The sequence below is a fragment of the Zosterops lateralis genome, assembly GCF_965231275.1.
Source record: "Zosterops lateralis genome assembly, chromosome: W".
Lineage (NCBI taxonomy): Eukaryota > Metazoa > Chordata > Aves > Passeriformes > Zosteropidae > Zosterops > Zosterops lateralis.
The window spans coordinates 21,011,433-21,037,190 of NC_139801.1; the positions used below are offsets into that span (position 1 = coordinate 21,011,433).

Genomic DNA, 25,758 nt, shown 5'->3' on the forward strand with positions numbered 1-25,758 from the left:
GATGTTTAACAATTGCCATTCATTATTTTAAAATGCCTGGCATTGTTTTCTGGTTTCTTCTGTTGTGGTTAGGCCTTTGTGTGGAAAGGTGAGTAACAGCACAGCTGCACAGGGAATAGTGGGAAGGTTGCTCTTGGGATGCAGAGTGCTGGCTGTGCCCTCGGGAATGCTGCCTTGCTCCACAGGGATGTGGGAGCCCTCAGTGATCCATCTGCTGGCTGCCTTGGAAGAAGTGGGGTTAAAAAACCCCATAGGCTCCTGCCTGTCTGACACTTGACTTCTATTTTGGTGCTGGGGCAGGCTTAGATATATCACGCTGTGTAAAACTGCCATACAGTGGGTGCTTATGTAGAGCAAATGTGACTGGGTTTAGCCTTAGAAAAATCAATATGATGCTATTTTTGCTTTAAAAATGCAAAGTGAAAAATCTCTCTGTGTTTTCCAGGTCTCTAGAAGCTGCCAGTTACTCTCTAGGCCCAGTTGTGGTGTCACAAGGTGAGTTTTGCTCAGTTTCCGAGGAAGAAGGTGACTTTGAAAAGGGGGCAATGCAAGCTGCTGAAATGGCAGTGGCACCTGGGCACTGGGGTGGAGGAGCCTGCCCCACTCCTGGAGGTGCTTGGAGCTGTCAGCAAGGGACAGCACCAGGAAAACTCTCTGCCCTGGTGCAGAGGATATTGCTCCAGAAAAGGCTAGTTTATTACTAGGCAATAATGATGTTGAAAACAACAAAAAACATGTAGATTTTGTTAGGTTAAATCTCATATTTTTCGCTTTGATATTGAAAACATAACAAACACATGTAGATTTTGGAAGGTTACATCTCATCTTTTTCAGTTTTGGTTGTTTTCATTAATATTCTCATGCTCTGTGCCTGATCGACTAGGGAGAAGCTGCCTGGAGGAAGCATTTCAGGCGAGTTTTGCTTCCCCTCTTGCACTGTCCCAGCCCGGGGGAAGGGGGTGTGTGTTCAGCCTGAGTGAAGGCTGGAGGCACCAGGGAATGCTGGGCAGCTCTGGGCTGAGAGGCTGCAAAGCTGCCCTGGGAATAGGCTGGCCTGGCAGGCAGCTGGCTGAGCCACACATGGCAGGAAGAATTTCTAGTGGGGAAAAGTACCCAGAGATTCTAAACAGCTTCTGTGGTCAGTCATGACTCGGGAAAAATGCTCCAAGGTGTGTTTATGTTGGCTGCTTGAGCATAGTGACCGTGACTGGGTTCTGCACTAGAGGGAGCAGGACCGTGTGCTTGCAGTCCAGAAAGCCAACCCTGCCCTGGGCTGCATCCCCAACAGGTGAGGGAGGGGTTCTGCCCCTTGTTCCACTCTTGAGATCCCCACCTGCAGTGCCATGTGGTACTGTTGGAGCAAGTTCAGTGCAGGCCATGAAGATGCTCTAAGGGCTGGAGCATCTCTGCTGTGGCAACAGGCTGAGAGAGCTGGGGATGTTCAGATTGTGGAAGAGAAGGCTCTGAGGAGACTTTAGAATCCCTTCCAGTGCCTAAGGTGGATGCAGGATTGCTGGACAGGGACTTTTAATGGGGCATGCAGCTATAGGACAAGGGGGAATGACGCTTTGGGCAGGTCACAGAAGGGGTAGCCCTCTTTAAGCTGAAAGAGGGCAGGTTTGGATTCAGTATTAAGAAGAAATTCTTCTCCCTGAGAGTGTTTTGGCACAGGTTGCCCAGAAAAGGTGTGGGTGCCCGGGGCCAGGTTGGACGGGGCTAGTGGGCAGTGTCCCTGCCAGGACAGCGGTTGGAACGCGATGGTCTTTAGGGTCCGTTACGCCGCAAACCGTCCTATGCTAGTGGCACAGCAGAAGGGACCCTGCAGCAAGGACAAACCGCGCATGTGGAGGCGTGGGGAGGGGATGGCAGTGGGGAGGGCGTGGCAGTGGGTCTGTCAGGGCTCGAAGTGCAGGGTGGTTAGGCTGTCCTGGTCCCCTGTCACCGTGTGTCCTCGCCCCTGGATCTGACGGCTCGGGGCGTGGCTGTCCCCGACCCCTGTCCCTGTCCCCGCCTGTCCCCGCCTGTGGGTCTGGCAGGGCTCGAAGCGCAGGGTGGTTAGGCTGTCCTGGTCCCTTGTCACCGTGTGTCCTCGCCCGTGGGTCTGACAGCTCGGGCTAAGGCTGTCCCCTGTCCCCGCCCGGGCGCAGTGGCTCCCCCTGGCGGTAGCGCGGGGCCCTGCGCTCCCAGGCTGCTCCGGGCGCGGCGCCGCCCCCAGCGCGGCGGGACAAAGCGGGGTTGGGCCGGGCAGCGCCGGCGGCATGGAGCGCGGAACGGAGCGGAGTCGGCAGCGCGGCCCGCAGCCCGAGTAGGAGCCGAGCTGGGCCAGGCGATGTGGCGGTGAGCGGGGCGGAGCCGGGCGCCGCCGCGATGCTCCGCCGCAGCCTCAGCCGCCTGGTGAGTGCGGGGCCGGGGCGGCGGGCGGGGAAAAGTTCGCTGTTATTATGTCTTTGCCTTGTGTTGGGGTTGTTTTCCCGCGGGGGCTCGGCGCGGGGCGCATCCCCCGCCCCGCGGGGTCCGCCCGCGGCCCTGGCCCTGCAGCGGCGGCTCTGTCCGACCCTGCGAGCCCTCCAGAACTTGCCTTTGCTGCTAGAGCCCAAACCTTGATTTTTTTTCCTCCCCAAACCTGTCGGAGGGGACTTCCCCGGCCCGGCAGCGCGCTCCACAAACCGCGTGGCTCTTCCTGCCCTGGGCGGGATGCAGGCTGCTGCCCCCGCCGCCGCTCCGCGCCGCCAAACCCATCCTGATCCCTTCCCGCTGCCACATAAGCTGCTTGCAGATTTCACCGTGACCTCATTGCTTAGCCTGGACTCTTTAGTTACTCGTTTTTTCCTTTTCTACAGCAAATGTGAGAAAATTGGTGTTTTAACATCATTTCGGGCGCTGCTGTTTATTCAGCAGTGTCATTGATTGCGCAGTGCGTAGTTAGCAAAGTTCCTGGAGTTCAAGCGATGGTGTGTGGTGTTAGCACAGCCCAAACACCCTGGGAGGCTCCGGAGCCGCATCCCGAGGCACCACTCGGTTACCTGCCGGGATAATGGGCTCTGCCCGCAAGGCCGGGGCCGCCGGGAGACGCGCTCTCATATTCACTTTTGGTTTGGAGCGAGATATTTCTGCCAGATTTTGCAGGCTGGTATGTAGCACAAGGGACTCTAAATCTTCTTTTTGTCTGGAGGTAGCTCTGCGGAGCTTGGGGGGAACGGTTTGATTTTGGGTTGATTTTCCCGTTTGTAGGCTGTGTTTCTGTTGCAGGCTCTGGGTTAGCCCTGGGGAGAACACACCTACCGCAACAACCATTGTTTTGCAGCCTCGGGGACAGATAGATTAGATGCAAACTCAGTGCCCTGAATTGCTGACTTTGATGCCTTTTGAGTTTAGCTCTGCCCTAAGTGCTTCCTACCCCACCCACCCTCGCAGGAGTTTTTGTCCCAGTCATGTCGAGATGCGTTTGTGGTTTGAGGCATCTCCACTGAGTTCAGTTAAAAGCTTCTTTAGGTGGCTGCTTCCTGTAAGCGGGTAACTGGAGCTGCCTGGCTGAGTTCTGGGTTCAGCACCCTCCTCACTCGTGAGGAGCAGTCTCTGCCCTGCCCGGGAGTCTCACACAGTCTCTGTGTCACCTCTCAGTCCCTCGGCATGGGGAGGGGACGTTCAGTGCTGCTGGCGTGTGATGTCCTTTGAGGTGGAGAAAAAACACCCCGAGTACAACCCGGGTATTTCTAAACGCTTTGTGCAGGGCTGAGCTGTTGCAGCACGTATTTGGAAGGGTAGAAGTAGTTTTCTGGCTGGAGGAACAGCTCTGTTCAGGGACCAGGACAGAGTGCCAGGTTATCTTCAGTGTTGGTGTGGGGGTTTACACGTTGTTTCCACCTCCTGGCTTTGCAAGCAGCATTTCAGCAGCAACGAGCTGTTTGTTATCAAGCTGGTGCAAGTGGCACCGGTCCCCCCATATCAGCCTTTGGCTGATAGAGCAGCTCCTGCCATGCTGCTGCAGCTCTGCCCTGTCCCCAGCCCTACAGGGTGCCATAATAGGTTTGGGTCAGTCCTCTCCCTCCTGCTCCGAGGGAGGAGAGGGTAACCTATGGCAATCCCTGTGGAACTATCCCCGAGGTGCTGTCTTGCCTTCAGTCCTGGATGGGTAGTGCTGGGCTTCAAGGGATGCTCATCTTGTGGCAGTGGCATTGCAGAAATTCACTGCAGTTATTAAAGGCTGCAGATTTTCTGACACTTAAGGTCCCATAGGACTACTCAGACAAACATTGTAACCTCTCTACTGTGTGGTCTCTGCCTGAGGCTCATAAATACCAACAGATATTAAAAATCCTGTTTTCAATTGTAACTCACAGCTTAGGCACAATGGACGTGACTTGCCCTATCAACATGACTGTTTGTGGCTCTGTTTTTCCCTCTTATAAACTCTTATCCTAGATAGGGTATGAAATGGGATGGTAAAAAGAGCAAGAAGGTTAGAGTGGTGCATGTGGATCTGCTTAGCTACCTGGGGGTACAGACTGATGCTCTGCAGAAGCAAATTGGACTCTGAACTTTGATTTGCACCACTGAAATAATCCCTGTCAAAGGAAGAATGGGGCTGGGATCACTGCGGGGAGGTGGGATTGAATTGCCATGGTTAATCCACTTTTAGGAGATACTGTCAACTTGAAATATAACTTTAATTCTTTTTTGGAAACAGATTCTAGCACTGGAGTCTTATTTTTAGTCTCCTGCTGCTTGTACAGCTATTGTGGGGAGGATGTGGGAGTGGAGTGGGGAAGTGGGTGGGTGTCCAGGAGAGGGTTGGGGTCACTCTGCTGTGCTGAGCTCCTCACAGGGCTGGGGTGAGCACTGTCCAGTTCCTGACTCGCTGGGAAGTGCTGGTCCCTGTGTTATGCATCAAAGACAACATGCTTTTTCTCATGTATTACTCTCCCCATATTCTTTGGGTGCATGCAGACAGCTGTACCCCAGGGCCACAGCTCTGCCAGTGCCCACTTGGGCTGGTGTAAGAAATAAGTGAGAAATGCAGAAAGAGAAGTTACTGATGCCCTCATTTTCAGTTTTTCTCCCAAATGGCTTTTATTTAAGGACGATCTGGAAGTGGATCCTGGGAGGTGTGGCCCTGCTCACGGTGCAGGAAGCCTGGGATGGTCAGCACCAGCCCAGGGTGATCTCCCTCCTCTTGGCTGAGCCCCTGGGCTGGTGCTGGCTTGTTGTGGTGCTCTGTTCTGGGTCTCCTGCCTCTGCAGTCAGTGCAGTTTCTTGCTCTGGTACTCTCCTGTTTGTGTTCAAAACCTAGGATAAGTAAGAAAACAACAAATATTCTCTAATTGGGAGCAAAATTCTTCTGTTTGAGTGTTTGTGCAGTGTGTAACAATAGGACCTTAGTTGTGTTATTCCAATTTAATTAAATACCTTGGGTCCTGATCCTCTTTGCAGCCTGTTCCGTGGTAAATCCCTGGTGTTTGGCAAGTGCTGGGCTTGTTGTGAGCTGCTGGTTCTCAACACTGCTTGGTGTTGAGGGAAGAAGGTGCCTCTTAGATGGGTGTGCAGTGGTTGTCCCTGGGCTGGACCTGTGTGACTCTGCCTTGTCCTAGGCTGCAGTGATGTTCTCTTGCTGCTCCTCTCTGCATCCCTCTCTCCTGTGCAGCTGCCAGCAGTGGGGGTACCCCCCAACTTGGTTATGGGGCCCTGTGGGGCAGGTCCTGCCTGGAGCTCTGCAGGAAGGTACCCCACTGAGGCTATTCAGATGGCTGAAAATAGAAAATGGCTCAAAGTCACTTTTCAGGTGAGAAGTAAATTCCCCACTGGCACTGGGGAATAGGAGAAGGGGCAGGGGCGGATGGGAAGGGCCCCTGGGGTGCAGTGGGCAGTGTGGGGCTGCTCCTTGCCCAGCTCTGAGGGGATGCTTGTGGAAGGTGTCCAAGGCTGCAGTGGAGGATGTTGATTTACACTCCCATCTTTAGGATGTGCAGCAAGTGTGTAATAAAATCTGTTTTTGGACACAGCACATCTGTGATTTTTTTTTTTTCACACTTGTGGTTTTTTCCCATAGAGTGTGAACCAAACAGTGTGTGATTGCAGTTCCTATTCTAATAATAAAGATGATTACAGGTAGGAGTTGGAAGCTGTAAGAATTGTCTTCCCCCCCAGTCCAGCCATGTTAACACCTGGAGAGTGAGGCTGTATATCAGATACCTTGTACCTGACTGCCAGCTTCTGCAGGAAGTGTTTTGCTTTCATTAATGTGACAAAAACCTGCAAGCAGCAAAGGTTGGGGCTGGGATGTCTCTGTGACACCAGGTAGCAGTTCTGCTTGGAGAAATCCCACACTTCCAAAGGGTATGGATTTAATGAAGCCACTTGAATTTTTCATAAAAGTTGCTGGAATTTTATTTTGTAAGATGTGTTTAGCATGATAGCAGCATTCCATGTGCTCAGGCCAGTTCCCCTGTAGCAGCCACAGGGTAGCCCATGCTTGACCACACAGAAGTCAAGGGAGGCTTAAATAGGGAACTGCAAAAAGCTTAAGGTTGCAATCCCTTATTGGTGCTCCTTCCCTGGAAAATGGAGACACAGGAGTTTCTCAAGTTCTGGGAGACCTAAGGGTTTCTCAGATTCCTGTAACCGTTTCCTCTTTAATGTCTCCTAACTGTAGCTTTATTCCCCAAAATAGCTCAGCCATTTGGCTAAAAATAAATAAAAATCAAACAAAAAACTTGGCCTGGGATAAACAGCTGCATGGAAGCATTTGTGTGCAATTAAAGTTTGGGGAAGTTGGAAATCACCGTAGGGAGGTGTCTTGGTTTGGAAAGACAGGTGTCTGCCAGGGAAAACTGGAGCTTCCCTTGGAATGGAGAATAGAAACCCCCTCCCTCCAAATTATTATAATTTTGCAATTAGGGGCTTTCAGGCAAAGATATGGGAATAGGAATAACAGTTATTTACTAGGAATATTAAAAATACTAATGTAGTAGTACCAAGAAAACACAAGCAAACAAACAAACAAAAAAATATCCTAGAAACACTGACAGAGTCTGAATACAACCTGACACCCTGTTGGTCAGTGAAATAGGGCAAGGAGACCAGCTCCTTTGTAATGCCTTTATTAAGATCAGCTCTAAGTGGGGGCTCGAGGGGTCACACTCACTGCTCCCGATGGATGACACAGGGGAGGCTCCTCATGGGAGCCCCTGGAAGGCCGATTATTGGGCTCATTCTTTAGGGGTGTCTGTCTGGTCGAGTGCTGTTTAAGTTATGGTGACGAGGTGGAACTCAGCTTTGGTTGGTTTGAGGTTCTCTGTGGTTCTGCTGACTCAGGGTGGTTATTCTTAGTCCTTGATTTTGGGTTGGCTCATTGTTTTTAGGGGTTTTATGTCCGAATAGTGTCCCATAAGCACTTGAGACTTCTTCGTTTGCATGTCGGGTGGTGTCATCGGTTGCCATGCGGTTGCTGTGCGGGGGAGCGGCGGGGGAGGGGACGGGGATGGGAGAGATACAATTTCAAAGGGCTCCGAGATAAGTATCAGTTAACAAAGAAAACATTTAGGGGAAAGTATTTGCATAGATAACAGTATCTAACAGAGAAAGCCTTACAACAGGCAAGGTAAACAGTATCTAACTAAAAAGGCATTTTACAGTAACAGCACTCAGGAACTTTGTATTTTATTTCTTACAGTCAGGGTGTTGGGAACAGTCCAAATATGTCCTGGAGTGACAGATGTGGTTCTGTTGGAGTAGAGATGATCCTGTAGAAGGGTCCAGTGGTGGTGAGATAGGTCTAATACTCCTCTGGGAATCCAGTGGAAAACAGGCACCCTTGGTGTTCTGACTCAGTTTTTATCCAGGTAGAAATGCTTGGCTCCTCCCACTGGGTGGAGCATCTCACAGTGGGATGATGTAATTTTATCAGTCATGTGGTGAGCCTTAATGGCCCATTAACAGCAGATATCCCCTGGAGGGAGGATGAGTTATAAAAAAAGATAAACACCTCCCCAACAGGTTTCTACAGATGGCAAATAGGATACACATTTTTGGTTACATATTGCAACCGAAGACAGGAAGGCTGGAAAGCACTGGTCAAACATTAATGATAAGTGATGTTTCTAATTAAATCTCTGGCATGCTGAAACTTTTCTGTGGAGAATAACGAGTCTTGGCTGTAATTTCTTCTTCTCTCCATACCGCTTTTGTCCCCAGTTGGTATTTTGCTAAGAGTAATGATGATTGTCTGGGCTTTTAATTTCATCCTCTTGCCTTTGGTTTATGTGTTTCCTTTCTGATTTAAACTGCTGTTTTCTGGCTGTAGCTGTCTCTAGTGGAGAGATTTATCTTTTTAAGTCTAAGTTAAAAGCAAAGCTGATTGGAGAGCATTCATGGTGTCTGTGAGTCTGACAAAACATTCACACCCAAATTAGTTGTTGTCTGCCAGTGATCATGTTTTTAGCAATGCAGATTTGGTCCCTATAAGGATCTTCCTCCCATGGCACTATGCTTGCATCTCTTACCCCAGATGTGTAATTCCTTGCATTGTAGAACTGTGTTCCCTTGGGAGATTTAAACCCATTCTGCTGAGAAAATACTGGACTGGCCAAGTGAAGGAACAACTCTATGGCCAAGATGTGCCTGCCAGAGGAGCTGGCATTGCAGGGATAAGGGAGTCACTGAGCAGGGTGCCTGGGAACTGGGAATTTTCCAAGCAACTTGGACACGGGGTGAGCGAGTGTGCTGTTAACCCATTTGCCTTTCCCTGAAAATGTTTGCTTGGGGGATTTTTCAGGGGAGTTTCCTGTATTTATTGTGTGTGGGAGAGGGATGCTGAGGCCGGAGGGCAGCAGAGAGGTTTTCCTTCATGGCTCGGACAGTCACTCTGGTGGCTTTCTGCCCAAATGTGTCCCCTGCTGAGGGGAGAGGGCAGCAGCTCATGCCCTGTGCCAGGACAGGCTATCCCAAGGTTATCTTGGAAAATGCCTTACTGCAGGGGAGAAATGGGCCACTGAATAACCAAATCAATATGATTCCAACAGAAGCTGTTTATTGTTTACATTACATGCCAGATATAGATTCTAGGTCTACTGTCCACGTGGGCACACATCTCTGGGTTGGCTAAGCTGCTTCTTCATGAGGCAGGCACACATTCTTCAGGACATCATATTGGTCAAGTGTCCATCCTCACATTGTGCTTCCCCTATCTAGGGTTTACATTTTTTGCAGACAGTTTCTCAGGCTCTCTTCTTATTTTTGACCCTGTTGTTTTCTCAGTAACCTTGATGAATTTCCTGAGAGCTCTAACAAAACTGCAGGTGGTTTGATAATATTACTCAAAACCTGTAACAGTGTGTCTTTTTCGGAGTGCAGCCACGGCCTTTCTAGATCCCAGTCAGCCTCTCCAGTGGAGAAACTGCTTGAGAAGAATTCAGGCAGCAATTAAGCTCACACATCCACACATGTTACCAGCTAGCTCAGCAAGAAAGGCAGAAGGCTCCCAGCCCCAGATCAATTTCCAGCAGGCATTTATTCCATGTGCCGAAGGTGATTTCCGGAGGCCAAAGAGAGGGATCATGTGGTTTTTTCAGTTATATAGTGTCTCAGGTTCATGGGTGGTACAGGGGGCAGGGCAGGAGGCAAGTAACCATAGGAAAGACAGTAAACTGGACACCAGGCCCCATAGCCAATGGGGAAACAGGGAAAGGGGATACCATGGGAGGGGTGGTGGACTTGAGAAACCCAGAGAGAAGATTGCACAATGTCTGCAAGGATCCATGGGGGAGAAGCCTTTTGTTACACCTGGGAGGGGTATCTTTAATCATCTTTCCAAGGCAAGGCACTTGGAAATTCCTTTAAGGGCACAAGGGACTCCACAACAACCAGTTTGGCTGGTGCATCAGAATGGCCTGTTATACAGATACATTGCTACACCTTACCTCTGCATCTAGACTGGAATCTGCTTCTTGCTGCTCATATTGGAAATATTTCTGTGCTTTCTGAGGTCTGGGAAGGATGGGCTGGTTTTTCCCAAGCAGGTTTTGCCAGTGCTATACACAGGGTGTTGTGCACTTCACCTGCCTGTGCTCTCCCCTGCCAGAACACCTGTGTCCAGGCCTGTCTTGGGGCCCCACAGGTGATGTGGCAGCCAGGAGAGCCTGGCACACATCTGCAGCTCTGCCCTGCCAGCTTCCTCTTGCAAGTAGACAAGATTTTTTTTTTTCCTACTTCAATTACCAAGCAATATTGAGGTTCAGTGGTGGGGGTTTTTTAGTATTTTCCCTTGTTTGCCTGGGGATTTGCAGCTTTCTCTAACTTGTGGGGAGCATGCAGACAGGCTGCAGGCAGGGCTGGTCCCCAGCAGCTGGGGGTGCTGGACTGTGGGTGTTTGGTGATCACCTGCTGTCATTCAGGAGCCTCACACTGCTGGGATGCTGTTAGCAGTAGGCACAGCATGAAGGACAGTGAAACGGGCTCTGCCCAGAGCCTGTTGTGCCCTTAGGGACACTGTGCCAGTCAGAGAGGTGTTCTGCCATTGCAGATAGGTAACAAGGACACTGCTGCTCACGTTGCTGATGATCGTAAGCCATTTCTGTTATTATTATTGAAATAATTGTATAGTAATCTTGTGTAGTTTTGCTCTCCTGAGGCTCCCTGCACCCTTTCCATAGGCTGGCTCCACGACCAGCCCGCAGTCCCCGCTGCTCTGGGTGTAATCATGTCCTGGGTTGCAGTGTAGGATGTACACAAAGTATTTATTCTATCACCATCTTCATGAACTGTTGAAACCAGGTGGGCTAGTGTTTTCCCAAGCCCCTGCCTCTTCTGCTAATGACTTTTGGGGTGTCTCCTGCTAATGGCCCATGAGTCACAGGTAACTCCCTCCAGGGGTTATCTCTGTTAATGGGCCATCAAGGACCCATTTCACACTTCTCATGCTATTGTGAGATGCTCTGCCCAGGGGGAGGAGCCAAGCATTCTCACCTGGATATAAGCTGGTATGTGGGACAGTGCAGGGGCACTTATCCACTGGATTCCCAGAGGAGCAGAGTTACCAGACCTTTCTACAGGATCACTGCTTCAGGAAGAGCACCTCACCTGGACTGCTTCCACCATCCTGCTCAGGTTGTATTCTGACTCTGTCAGTGATCCTTTGTGTTATTGTATTTATTTTATTTTACTTTTACCTTTTTACCTTTCTTCTTATTAAATTATATCTCTGACTTGGAGCCTCTCATTCATTTTGCTTTCAAACCACAACAAACCATCACACTGCTGTTTGCTGCACTGCCTTCAATTATCTAACATGCCACCAGTGACTTGTTCACTAGATTTGCCTGAACTGGCTAACATTTGATTTGGGCAGTCAGTATTTTGCTTTTTTGCAATAAACTTGACTCCAAGACTTGAGCATGGAGCTGTTCCATGGAGTGCTTTAACGCTCCTGTGGGAGGAGGGCAATGCTGCTGCTGCCTGTGCACTGCAGGGGATGGCAGTGAGTGGCAAAGTGGTTTAAAGCTTGATTTACTAACTTGTAGCCTGGGGAAACAATGAAACTTCCCTGGTTTAAAAGGTCTCCTCTGCCTCCTGTCCTCGCCTGGCTCCTGCTTGGCAGCAGCATGGCTGCTGGGTCAGGAAAAGCCTGTTTTGCCCAGAGGCTGCAGTGAATTATATATATATATATATGTGCATTAAATGTACATGCATGCAATATATGCACATTAAATATGCATATAAACAATATATAGAGATACATTAAATATATATATTTATTTTTGCTTATGGGGTCTTTCTCAGGCTTGGCCAAAACCCAGGGAGCTGCTGGGCAGTGATTGGCACAGGGCTCTGATGGTTGCAAAGTGCATTTGGATACTGAGCTGCACGTGGGACAGTGGGGTGGGGAGAGGAGCTGAGGCTCCCTGGTGAGAGGGAAGCTGTCCTAGGTTTTGCTGCTCCTCCCATCCATCATTTTTCATGCTCTCATAGGGATACTCACTGCCACAGATGCTGACCAGAACCAATACTCTCTAAAATGTTTAGCTCCTTATGCAACTCCTTCTGCATGTGATTTGCAGTTTGTCCACTCCTGTTGGCACCTGTTGCATCCTGCTGATTCCAGTGGTTTTTTTTCCCCAAACCTCAGTTGTGTTGTTCTGGATGGAATTCCAGCTGAAGCCCATTTAGTCTAAAAGCATATCTCCTCTGGCCATCCAGGCTAATTAATAGCGATTCAGAGACATTTGTCTTGCCCTTCTTAATGAAAGCTTAGTGCATGATCCAGTTGTTTGTAAAGAGCTTTTTGTTTTCCTCCTGTAGCAGAAGGAGGGGTAAGCCCCTTCGAGGCTTTGGCTCTCAGATCAGGCTTTTCTCTCTTTTTTCCCCCTCATCTTGAACAAGATTCCTGTTAAACGCCATTGTGACCTTTGCTGAGTAATGCTTTGCTGCAGGCTTTTTGCTCCTGTTTTCAGCTGAATTTTCAGGATCTATAGGTGAAAGGACTCCAGCCTTGCTTATGGTAGGCTTGGTAACTTCTTGCTGTGTGTTTTCAAAGAATCTTTTCATCTGGCATGTCTTAAAGTGTGCTGTACACCTTAACAAGATTCCATGAGATGATTGAAGTGGGAAACAGAGACATTGCTCACTTGGTCGATGTAATTTGTTTGCAGTATTGTGGCAAATGCACTGATTTACAAACCAGAGGGATCCTCTGTTTCTTGTGCTGTAAAGGACCTAGAAAAGCTGAGTAAGATGTGCAGCAGGCAAGACCAGACAATTTGAAGCGTTTCTTTGGTACTGCCATCCAAGATCTCTTCAGCAGTAATACAAATTAAATACTGCTTGACTGCAGCAATGCTGTGCTCTGTTGCTGGAGTCTCAATTTGCTTAAGAGGAGAAAAAAAAAATCTCACTGCTGGGAAATTAAATGCAAAGGGGGAAAAAATCCACTTTCGTGAGCAGCCCTTCTATCTTTTATCATGATTTCTGTGTAATTCCTCCCCAGCATTCATACAAAGCCAAGCAGCTGCTATCTGTAGGGACTCAGACTGCACTCAGGAAGGCTGCAAAGCCAGCCTTGAAATGCAGTATTAATACTTTTTTTTTTTTTCTTCTGTTTGCTTTGGGTGGTGTTTTGCATGCCACTTTTGTTCAGTCTGAGTTGTGGAGGGTTTTTATTCTTTTTGTTTTTTCCTCCTTCCTTACAGCTCACCTTTTCTTGTATTGTTTGCTCAGGGAGGGAGTGCAGTAAAAATAGCTGCAATGCCCAGAGGGCTGTTGTCCTCATGCCAGCCAAATTAATATTGTGGAGCACATAATTTCCATGGGGTGGTTTCTCCCAGGGCAGTTGAATGGATGTAAGTGGGATTTCCCACTTGACAAGTACCATTGCAGTAAGTGCAGGGTGGGAAGCAATCAGGCAGAGAGAGGAAACCTTGGATGAAAGTTTGTGTTGGTAACTGTGAGAGCAGGAATGCCCGTGTCTTGCTGCCAGGCTAGGGAAAGAGACTGATAGGATGGAGATGGCTGAGTCATCTCCAGGGATGCTGGCCCACTCTCCAGCATGGGATCCCCACTCTCCAGCACAGGATGGGCTCGCTCTGCAGCTGATGGTGCTGGGGTACACCACGGTGAAACCCCCAAGCTTCAAGCCTGAGGTCCCAGGGCCAGTGAAACCTCAGCTTCCTGTCCCTATGTCTTTGCAGCTTTCCTGGCTGCTGTGCTGGGCAGGGTTCGGTGTGGGGCTCTCTCAGGCTCTGCTCTGCTGTCTTCCCCAGCCTGGCCGGAACAGGAGCCAAAGGATTTTCTGAAGATAAATAGTTCTAGGCCACATGGTGAGGATTTCTCTCCTGACTGGGTGGATTTCAATGATCCAGTATCCTGGTATGACTGTGCCTGCAAGCCCCAAGGATGAATCTGTTGGTCATTGTAGTATCCAGAGATGAAAATATTTCCAGTGCAGTCTGGGTCATGGGGAGCTGATTTTGGCTGTGGAGCAAGGGGTGAAGTAGGTGATTTCTACCTCTTTTCCCTTTTATCTCCAGCTGCTTCTGTGGAAACATGTCTGTAGTACAGCAAGGGGCAGAGTTAGAAAACCACAGCTTTTATGGTTTTGGAGTTGAAAAACTTGATCTGAACCCATGTGAGTGAGGAGCATGGGAGGTGCTAGGACCTCGGCTACCCATTGAGGGCACCCCAGGATGCTGGTGCAGGACTCGGGGAGCCCCTGCAGGCTGGACCTGCCCTCCCCTCCCTCCTGGTGGCTGTTTGTTGTTTGGGAGATAGGACAGCTTCCCTGGGGGCAAGCTTTGAGGGATGGGTCTGGGCAGCCCCCAGGGCTGCCAGCCCTGGCTTTTGGGGTGCTGTGGTGAGGTACACCCTGGCAGGGCAGTCTGCAGCCTCTGCCCCTGGAATGTGGACAGCCAGGAGGGCTTGCTTCCCAGCGAAAAGGAAAAACTGCTCTGGGAAATCGGCTTCTCGCCAGTCAGCTGGCAGCCTAGCTCTGAAATGCTGGGAAAACTTAAAAAGGGGCAAAATGTTTGTAGGTGGGAGAGGTTAGAATAACATCTGGCTGAGCTGGGATGCATAACATAGCATTTAGGGTTTTTTGTTTCCATAACTGAAGAACTCAGGGTTTCAGAGGACCAGAAAACAATGGGAAAACGTTAGCTCTGCTGGGTGATGCAAGCACTGACAATTGCAAACTGGGAGTTTTTTCCATTTTGCTCTTATTTTAAATTTTGCCAAGCCAAATCACTGCTCTAGAGAGCTTGCTGCCTTGCTAAAATAGCTGCCGATGAACAGATGTGCACAGCTTGAGCCGGGGAGAGGAGGGAGGAAGAGTTTTGAAGACAGGAAGACTTTGTTGTATTTGCTTTGTGACCTCTGCAAAACATTTGGCTCTTATTCAAAGTCCTTTTTCTGTTTTCAAGCCTGAAGTGTTCCTATGAGCCTGAATTTTATATGCTAGCAGCATGCTGGTCGAACTTTTCTTTTGGACTGCCAAAAAAGATCTGCTGCCTGTATTTCAAGATGAGCAATGGTTTCATAGCCCTGGCTGCCAACAGGACAGGGAAAAAAAGAATTGAGATGATGAAAACTTCCAAAGGTCGGTGGTTGTGTTTGAGCAGGAGCAACAGATTTTGCACAAAACAGCAGCACTGAAGTAATGCTGCCCCAATTGATCCCATCTGGGTTTGGCTTTCTGCATCACTTGTGAACCTGACTTTGTACAAAGCGCTGCTTAACAGAAGCTATGATTGCAGCCATTGTGGCATGTTTGCTGGGAAGATGCACTACTGCCTGGTTTGAGGGTCGACTGCCTCCAAAAGGAAAAAGAAAATCCTTGCCAAAAAAGGTCTTTTCAGCTGTCACCCCTGTCCACGGTGCTCCTCAAGTCCAGAATAGGGCTGGGCCATCCTTTAAATTTATTACCTAGGGAAAAAAACTCTTGTATTTCCTCTCTCCACCCTTATGAAATCTTTCAAGTAGCTTTTTCCCCTGTTCTCTCCACCTAGCCATGTCTGTTTTTATCAGTGGCTTTGTTGGCTAAGTCAGCTTTTCCAGGAAATGCAGTCTGGTTGGGCTCTGCTGTTCCCCAGCCTGCTGTCTTTGGTGAAGGTGAGCTCCCTATAAGACCATATGGTGAGGCAGCATGTCTTGGGGACAGAGGGGATGTGGGGGTGGGCTCTGGCTGGTGCCCCTTGCTTACTGCGCTTCCACTTGCATTAAGGATGGTGTGATCTGGTTCAGTAATGCTGTGCTAGAGCTCATCATATGCTGCTTTATCATCCCCAGGGATGAGGTCTGGATGTTGAGCCCCATCATGTGCTGGCTGTGGTGTAAAATCCCCCAGTTACTGGCCTTTTCCCTATGACTCCTCTTTTGCTCTTGCCCTTTCTTTAGGTCTGGGAGCTCTCATGGTTGCCTCTGCTGCCCCCCACCTTGGCTGGAGCTGGCTTAACCCAGCAGTCACTCCTTGGTGGTCATGTTTTGTCCCTGGCTGAAATACCAGTGAGAGCTTCAGCCTCAGCACAGAAGGGATACTGGTTTAAATTTCAACCTTATGTTTTCCCAAGGTGCCAGCCTTCCCATCCTGCTTAGGAATGAGCAGCAAAGTCCCATCCAGTGGGAAATGAGATCGGGCAATGTGTGCCTTCAGCCCTTCTTCTTGGACTTATGAGCTCTTAGTATTTCAGATTCAGTGTTGGTTGTTTTTTCCAAGGTTTGTGCATGTTATTGACCCTTTCCTGCAGGCACAGGGAGAGTGGTGGGGTTGATCCTGATTGATGGAGTTCTCTCTCTAAATCAGGAGATCTGACTAAATATGTGGCCGTTGTGGATAAGCACAGTCTGAGCTGCTGAATTAAGGGTATTCTTAAAGCATTGCTTGTACCCTCATAGAAATGATTGAGGACAAAGAGTCATAGGAAAATTGGCAAGAGGAAATCTCAATTAAAAGAATATCGGTTGGGCAATGATCTTGATGTGCTGAGCAACTTCCCGAGGCTGATGGATGTTTTGGGGAGGTTACGGTAAATTTATGGAGGCTTTTTAAAATTATGGATGTGTTTTCCTTTGCTCTTCTGAGGCTAAATGAAACAGGAGCTAGAACAGGCTGTTTTGGGAGGTGCTGTTATTTTTGCAAGTTTTTTTTGTAAATCAGGTTGCCTTCTCTACTACTTTTATGATAAATGGAACAATACAGGAGCAATTAGACTTTAAACTATTTATGAGATCGAAGCCAAGTAATGTGATTTAATCTTTCACATATATTTAATATAAGCTGTGATTTCATTCAAATGTTTGAGCTTTGTACTTGTGCTGTATAATCTCTGGGTTTAGTAGATGATTTTTTTTTGATGCCTGTGGTTTTTATTAGATCTGTTTTCTATGAGTTATTTGTGTTTACTTTGTGGCTTAAAGTTATCTTCAGCAAACATGAAAGGAGAGGGTTTTTTTACTAGTTAGTTCTGGTTTTGGTGCTTTCTGGAACTGTAGTAAATCAAATGGTGGTGGTTTTTTAGTTTTTCTTCTGCCACTGTTTTTTTTCTGGAAACAAGGCCAGAAGGTAGCACAGACACTTGCTTTCCATATGAGGGATATAATTAAACACTCTGTTTGCAGCTGCCATAGAAATAGTCCTCTTGAAGTGGCTCCTTGTCAGTGGTGACTGCAGAGCACAGGTTCACCTCTCCTGTTGAACTCAAACTCCATTAATTTTTACCTAGGCTTGCTAATTTTTACCCAGGTTTGCAACTTTTATCCAGTTTTATCTATGTGGAGAAGGGGAAAGAGGCACAAAGGGACAGTTGCCCAAACTCAAGCAAAGAATTTGGGGACTGTTGTGGGCTGCAAATGTTATTCTGCCATCTATGTAATGCTCCAACAGCTTCAAGTCATCAATATGTTGGGTTATTAATTGCATCCCTGGGCATTTTTACTCCTGGCCTGATGCCTACAAATCATACCTGTTCTTATCTCCTCAAAGAAAAAATTATAGTGAAATGCCAAGCCTCAGGTGACCTTCCATGGGCACGTAGTTGGGCTTTTTAAGTTTGAGCAATGTAAGAAAATAGCCATTATCCCCCCTAATGCCATGATTTTAGAACTGCTTCTGGCAGTACGTGGGCTTTATAAAAGGCGCAAGTATGGGAAGGTTGGGTTACATCAAAGCATTTGACAGAACACATTCACATGTGAGTTTCTCCCTGGCACGAGAAGGGTGGTGCTGCAGCAGTAGCCCTTTTCCCTGCCAAGCATGGGCAAAGCCAGGACAGGCAGCCAGCTGCCAGCTTGAGGGATGCTCCTGGCAGAAGAGCCTCACTTGCCTCATCTTTATCTCTTATGATTTGTGTCTGACTCTCTGGCTGTTTTCTTCCAGCTGAATTCCTTCAGGAGAAATCTGGTTTGGATGCCCTGCTGAAAGATTGACTTGCTGATGGGCTTGGTTAGGCACTGGGGGAGTGGAACAGGAGCTCTGAACTGAAGCTTTGTCTTGGTTTGGCAAGACAGGTATCTGCCAGGGAAAGCTGGAGTTTCCCTTGGAATAGAGAATATAATCTTCCTTCTTTCTAAATTATTATAATTTTGCAATTAAATGCTTTTTAGGTAAAGATTTGGGAATAGGAATAACAGTTTCTTTACTAGAAATATTAAGAATATAAACATAGTAGTACAAAAAAACCAACAAAAAACAACCAAAACTGAGTAAACAAAACAAACAGAAAATCCTAGAAACCCTGACAAAGTCAGAAATACAACCTGACACCCTGTTGGTCAGAGTGTTGGAAGCAGTCCAAAGTAAGCCCTCCTGGAGTGGCAGATGTGGTTCTGTTGGAGTAGAGATGGTCCTCTAGAAAAGGGTCCAGTAATGGTGAGATGGGTCCAGTCTTCCTTCAGGAATCCAGTGGAAAACCAGAGTACCTGGTGTTCCTATGTCTCAGTTTTTATCTGGGTAGGAACGGTTTGGCTCCCCTCACTGGGTGGAGCATCTCACAATGGGATGATGTAATGTGTCATGTCATTGGTGAGCCTAAATGGCCCATTACCTGAAGATATTCCCCGGAGGGTGGAAAGAAATAAGGAACAATGCCCCACCCAGTTTTAACAGCTGGCCCATTATCAGAAGGCAGCTGCCCCCTCCCCCCTGGAGTTACAAGAGATAAGGAAAACACCTTTCCAACTGTTTTCAAACGATGGAATAGAATAATTATTTTTTTTTGTTTACATAACCCAAGACAAGCTTGAAACATTGCAGGAGAGACCTACATCTTTGGGGCCGGTCCTCAGGTGATGCAGACAGGATAGTGGCTCTGCTCAAAAATGCCTCCTTCCCTCCTTCTTCTCAGTTCCTGGTGTCTGCAGTGTCCCCCTGGTGCTGCTAGTATATGTCTGCCAGCTGCTGGGAGCTCTTCTGGGTTGCAGGGACAGGGTACAGCAGATGGGTCTGTGGTCACCTACTGGCATCCCCAGATCCTCCAGGCTTGATGGGAGAATGCAGTGTGGCTTCCCTGGCACTGTCCCTACACCCTGCTCAGTCTGACACTGCTAATTCCTGCAGACAGCTCTGCTTCTCCCAGTGCTCACACAAATACCATGCCTCTGCCCCAGGGAGGTAAGAAAGTGCCTATGAGGGGAATGCAGTTGTTTATCTTGAATAATCCTTTTGGCAGGCTTGGCTCTAAACAGCAGGAGAAACTCTGGCTTTTGCCTGCACCAGCTCACTTCAGCACTGTGGACTGTGTAGAACCCCACCAGGCAACGAGGCAGCTGCTGGAATTGCATCCAAGGATTTTTTTATTTTTTTTTTTGCCATCAGAATTAAAATTTTTCATGAAAGGCAGTCAGAAAACGTCATCTAAATCCTCTCCCTGCTAATCTGCATATTTTATAATTTTCACAAAAGCCTGGCAATTGTTCCCTAAATCTGCCTCTTAAGTCTCCGTTGAGAGCCGTTATTAAGATGTAGCAATCTATTAACGACCCGGCGAAGGCCCCGGGCTGGGCTCGTCAAAGTAAGAGCTCTTAATTGCTGAGCTCAGCCTACACCTCCTGCTGCAGGTGTCTGGTGTGCACTTGCTTTCTGGGGGATGCAGGAGAGAGAGATGTGGTGTGAAGCCTTCCAGCTTCTGGTGTGGCTGTGGGAAGGTGTGACACTGTGGGGTGGTTGAGGGAATGGGAAATGAAATGCCGTGAGTGGTGAGAGCCTGGTTAGACCATGGAGGGAGGGCTGGGATGCACCGTGGAGTTAGTGTCACTGTTACCTTGGCATTGTACTCATCTGTGTAGGTGATGCTGCAGATAAATAACTGAAGGGATTGGAGGATGAAAGCCTTCCTAGGAGGGCTGGTGCTGATAAGTCAGTGTGGCTTGGTCAGCCAACACACCACACCTGGGTTTGGGTTCTCCTCTGCTTTGGGGCTTCACATACACCATGCTTTCTGTGGATAGTCAGGAAATCCTTGTGTATACTTTTCCAGGAGTGCTTTAAGCAGAACTTTGTGGTTTCTGTGCTAATGTCTGTGAGTGGCAAACCCTCACCCTGCTTCTTACATCAGCACAGGCAGGCAAAGCTGTCACTTCCTCCCTGTGCTGGAGGAATGCTCACCAGACATGTCTGGCTCCAGAGCCTGGACAGGGGCACAATGGGGACCAGATGTGGGGACATCTGTCTCAGCTGCCTGGTACTGCTGTGGCATGGGTGCATGGCTCTGCCTCTTGCTCCTGGGGCACAGGTTGGTGAGACCGTGGCTGGCACCTCCGTAATGCAGCAGATACATCAGGGAATCTTTTTTGGGTCTAGTTTGTAGTTTGGAGGAGGTGCTGTTTGCTGCTGCCATGGTGGTGTGACTGGGAGGATGGTGGCATTCCCTATCTGGGAGTGTGTGCCAGCCCTGCCCATGATTGTGAGCTCATGGAGATGGTCACTGCTGGGGGTGCTGGTTGTTATAAATGGGCGGAGATAATATTTTTCTCCTTAAAATGCCTTTATTAATCAGCTCTTACAATGGTTGCTCGAGGGATTTTGGCAGCCCGGTGCGCCCTGGAGGAGGAGGGTCCTGGTCAGCTCTGCAGCAGGAAGTACAGCAGGGCTGGAGAACTCTTCCCTCGCTGGGAGTGTTCCCAGAGTTCTGAATTCCCTTTGTTTGCCTCGGGGTCTCACTCCTGGTTTGGTACTTTTAAGTCACAGTGAGTCACAAAAACAGGAAAAATCAGTTCCACTGATGCTCTAGGGTACATACGGCTTAGTATTGGTTCTTGTGGGTTTAAATTTTACTTAGGTTTATTTTTATAAGGGGTTTTTGGTGTTAAAAGGGTCCCGAGATGCACCTGGGATTTTTAATTTACATGTACGGGGTCGCTCCGGGAAGCAGGGGCTGCAGGCTCTAACGACCTCATGGCAGTTTCGCAATCAGTTATGGTGTTTTGGAGGTCTCGATGGTGGGCAGCGCCGGGGCTGTGAGGTGGGGACGGAGTGTGGCGGGCGCGGGTTCTTTTTTGGAGCGGGGCGGCAGTCTGGCGGCTGCCCGGCTGGGTGCGCCACGTGGTGGTTTTGCGGGCTTTGGGGTTTTCCGCGCCGGGCTCGGGCCGGGGCCGGCTGCCGCGGCGGCGGTTTGGCAGCCCGGGGATGCGGCACGGGAGCCCGGGGACGCGCCGTCTAGCAGCAGCGGCTGGCCGCCCAGTGGCGGGGGCGCCCGGCCCTGCGGCTGCCAGGGGACGCGCTGTTTTATTGGCGCAGCTGCGGGCCGAGGCTGTGGTGGGAACAAAGCGCGGCGGGCCGCTCTTATCGGCTGTGCCGCGCTGGCGCGGTTTGGGCTGGGAAGCCCGAGGCAGACTCCCGATGGCGGCGGCTGTGGGCGGGGACCGCGGGGACGCCAGGAGCCAGACCCCGCCGTGGCGGGAGCGGAGGTCGGGGCCGGGCGGCCCCGCTCACTTCTCTTTTATTTTCGGCGACTGGGGTCCCCGCGGTGGGCACGGAGGAGTGGCCGCGTCGCGGAGCCAAGTGGGAGCTGTGTGGCACGCTTATCAGCCACGGGGGCTCTCTTGTGGCTTCGGTGGCGGGCGGGCAAGCTTCCTCTTCTCCGGCTCTGGCGGCGGGCGGCGGGAGCGGGGAGCTACGGAGCGCTCCCCGAGTCTGCACTTAGGGGGACGAAGGCCCTTGCGCGGTGCCGACGGCGACCGCGACGGGCCTGCGAGGTGACCCCAGCCGCGCTGCCGGGGTGATCCCCCCGGACGGCGATTGATCGCGCAGACAGCCGCCCGCACGGGGGAGAACCGGGGGCGAGGCCCGCGCCTCGCCTCACTTCGAAGCCCTCTCTCTCGGTCCTCGGCATTCACTTCGGCATCGGGGGGACTGCGGTTTTTAAAGAGCTCTCTCCTTTTTGCTTGCCAAGGTGGCTTCTCGTTGTTACATTACAAAATAGACATTCAAGATATTAATACACTTATTACATAACAATCAAGGGTTTCAGTTCTCCAAATTTCATTTTTTTCACTGGTGGCTGCTGCTGGCTCTGTCGGGAGGTGCAGAGATATCGTGTAGGGCGTGAGAATCCTCCTGCTCTGAGCATCAGCCACTGGAGGTGTGAGGATGGCTGTAGCGAGAGCAGTCAGCATACCTCCCCAGGTATAGGCATGGTGTAAAAACATTTCTTTAATTAAAAAGAAACAGGAAGGGAAGAGCTGCCGCTTCCTTTGGGCAGATCCTGCTCCTGGTGTAACAGGATCGATTCAGTTGTTGCTGCTCCAGGTCCACCAATTTTAACTGCTTAATTTTTTGGTTTTGACACTTTTCCCCAAGCCTCAGTTAGTCCCAGGCCTTCTGTCTTAGCATGTTTTTCTTCAGAGCACCTTTTCTCTAGCTGGGTTTAGTTTGCACCTTGACAAGCTGCCTGTGATGAGCTCTTTTTACAAGGGGATGCTGAGCCAGATCCAGGGCTCTCCAGGAGCATCCATCTGCAGCAGGCTGAGTCTGTGCTGGGCAGCTGACATGGGACAGGGATTTGGCCTTTTTGATGCCTGCTCTGGTGGGGTTTCAAAGCAAGCAAGCTGTAGGGTTGAGGATTAACATGACTAAGTGGAGTATGAAGAGTATCTGCTGGTGTTTTAGCAGCCCTGCTGCCTGCTAATGCCCTCGAATCATAGACTGTGACAAATGTCTTCCCTATTCATGTTTTGAAATTCAAAGCCTGAACTCTAAGGAAATCTTACCCTGGTCTAACACCACTCTTTTCTCCTCACCCCTCTTCCCCCATTTGCTCTTAGTGGGCATTTTAAATTCACTGGGTAATTTTAAGTTCAGCATCACAAAATGCTTCCTGGTGCCAGCCAGGTCTTCTCCCTTGGCTGTGAGCATCTGTGGCAAAGACACTTTGTTATATGAAAGGGGGAACCTGGACAGAATGCAAAGCTGATTTTTAAACTATTGCACAGTTCTGTTGTTTTTAAAAATAAAGTTTTCTGGTCCACTGAGAAACTTGAGTGTGCTGAGCTGGCCAGAGCTGGAGGCTGATGGAGATGGAACTCACAGTGTTGCCTCAACCACTGAGGGCTTCTAGCGTGCTGCATGGACCTGCCTGGCCTCGGCTTTGTCACAAGTTGGGAAAGTTTTTAAAAGAAGTTACAAGAAGTTGGAAATTCAATGTTGAAGAGTTACATTGAAATAGACGAGTTCTGCTACTTTTGGTGCATTCAGATACTTTGTTTCCTGTGTTAACATCCTCTCCTTTGGATTGGGAGGATCTGTCTGTGGTTTGCAGGGTGCTGCCACCTCCCGTGGGTAGCCTGGAAGGGTTGTGAGGTGGCTGGGTCTCTGCTAGAGCCCCATGTTGCTGATCACAGGTGTCTCGGAGCTTTGTGCAAGGGCTGCTGTCATCCTGCAGAGCAACCCTGCTTCTCTGCTGAGGTTATTCCGCTGCAATTCCCCTCATCCTGCTGTGGAGCAGCTGGGCTGTCATCAAGCCCCCATGACATGAGGCTGACATTCACTTGTGACATCTCTGCTTTAAATTAAATCCCCAGCAAGCCCAGCTGGCTTCCCAGCACCCTGTGTGTCATCTTGAGGAGTTTGTGATGTGAAACTATCTGCTTCATCATTTGTGATTTTCACTGAGATTTTTAAATAGCAGAAGCAGACCTTTTTGGTTTTTTGAGCTGAATACTAAATCTATGTGTATGTACCAGTGGTGATGACACATTTTGCATGGGCTTGAAGGTTGGACAAAAGAGTGAGTGTAAGGGAGGGTGCAGTTGCCATCGTCCTCCATGCAATGAATAAACCCAGAGCTGAAGGATTCTCCAGGTCAGGACTAAGAAGAGATGTATAGGTGCTAAATTATATTCCTAATGACTTGAAGTGCTTGATAAAGACATATGCTCCTTCAAGAAGGAAAAATAACCTGACATGGGCTGCAGACACAGGCAGCAGCTGTCCTACACAGGGCAGGAGTGCAATGACCTGTCCTGGTGGGGTGTAGGGCAGGCTGTGGTCCTGGGAGCTGATGGCTGAGCAAAGGTGTGTTTCAGGCTCAGCATGTCCTTGGTTTTGCTAAATCACCTTATGTGTTCTTCATTCTCTGTGCTTTGGCTGAGGCAGAGAGGTGAAATTTTGAGTTCCATCTGCCTTATTTCCAATGAACAGCACGGTGCACTGAGGAGCTGGGAGCTGTTAATGCAAATATTTGAATTATTTTGAGCTAAAAGCTGTTTTTTTCCTTTTCCTGGCTGCCCCGACAGTGTGCTGGGGAGGAGAAGCGGGTGGGGACACGCACCGTGGTGGTCGGGCACCGCCCCGTTTCGGACACTGAGGCGTATGTGGCACAGAAGTTCTGCGACAACAGGATCGTGTCCTCCAAGGTGAGCTCCCCCTGCCTATCCAGGAGCATTGTCTGCATGATTTCTGCTCATGTACTCACCCTGCTTTTGTTTGGTGGATTTGGAAACTTAGAGAATCAGAATTCCTCAAGGATGAATGCAAAGGTGCCTCTACAAGTGGAGCAGGCTGGTACAGCCCTTACACACAGCTCCAGTCTCTCTCTTAGTGGGTTTTTGTCATCCTATCAATGCCAGTGGGGGTGTAAGCAAGTTCCTTTCTTGTAGGCTGGATGAGAGCAAAGCACATGGCCACATTGATTTTGTGGGGTTGCGGGGTTTTTTTGGTGTGTTTCATAAAGTCTTCTGGAATCCCCTTTGGGAAGAAAAGACAGATTAGGCGTATAATACAGCATGAGATAACAGCAACTCAAATTTGCAAAAGGGAGTGGCATTATTTTATAAAGTGACATAAAAATATTATTCCCTCTTTTTTTTTGTTCTGTGGGATTTTTCTTTCTTGAGATAGGACAAAAATAACCATGCTCTGTTTATCCCTTTGGATGAAAGGGAGGAAACATTCATATGGTATTAATGCAGCTTTTGTTTATGGTAGAAAACGATGATGACACCCATCTGCCTTCTGCTTAGCTTTTTTCCATGACATTCATGAAGCTATTTCAAAAGATTTGAAGCCAATTTGAGTAAAATATCAAACAAGTGGCATTCCATATTGTCAACACAGCTGGATATGTATCCCAGTGCTTAGGATTCGTGATACTCAGCATATACTTAGGCTTCAGTTTTGCCGTACTTGAGCTGCAAGGGGTTTTTTCCCCTCTCCTTTCTTTCTTTATACATCTTGGATCTTATCTGTTTTTGTATGTCTGAGTTTAGTTTTGGGAAAAGTTTTCAGTCTGTCCATGTTTAACTTGTATAGCATTCCCATTGACATTTCCCTGGCTTGCAGGAGGAGCCTTCAGTGAGGACACCTTCCCCTGTCTCAGTTCCCTCCCTGACAAATGGTTTGCTTTAGCACTAATTTTAGTTTTTCCTTGATTTATTTTTGAATGTTATGTCCTTGCTCTTTTTTCCTTTTATATTTGCTAGATCTAGGACCTGACCAGTCTCTTTTATAATTAAATGGACATTGGTCTTGAGACTAGACTGGGGTTTTTTTGGTTTTTTTTTTTTTTTTTTTTTTTTTTTTATTCCAGCCAGACTGAAAGATAGATATTAGACCCATTATTTTCCATGTTGTTCTTAAATTCCACATGCTTTCCAGAGTAATTGATTTAGCAGCCTTCTTAAAATTATAACGAAGCACAACCTAATACTGAATTTGTATGGGCAGCATGGCTTCTTTTTTTTTTTTTTTTTTTTTTAACAAAAGCAGCTCTAAGATGGTTTTAGCAATTTGGAAAAAAAATATATCCACTGTGGGTTATGTTGTAATGAAATCATGTGTCTACAAAT

General features: G+C 48.8%; 1 protein-coding gene across 1 annotated transcript in view; it reads left to right on the forward strand.

Annotated features, from left to right (window-relative positions):
* Positions 1 to 2,367: 2,367 nt before the first annotated feature.
* LOC310922239 (phospholipid-transporting ATPase IG-like) overlaps positions 2,368 to 25,758 on the forward strand; it is a gene marked incomplete at its 5' end in the record, with an annotated part of 62,640 nt that continues 39,249 nt past the window's right edge. Inside the window, 2 exons of the mRNA XM_083882696.1 lie at positions 2,368 to 2,394; positions 24,208 to 24,327. Of these exons, the coding sequence (XP_083738822.1) occupies positions 2,368 to 2,394; positions 24,208 to 24,327 (147 nt within the window). The remainder of the gene's footprint in view (positions 2,395 to 24,207; positions 24,328 to 25,758) is intronic.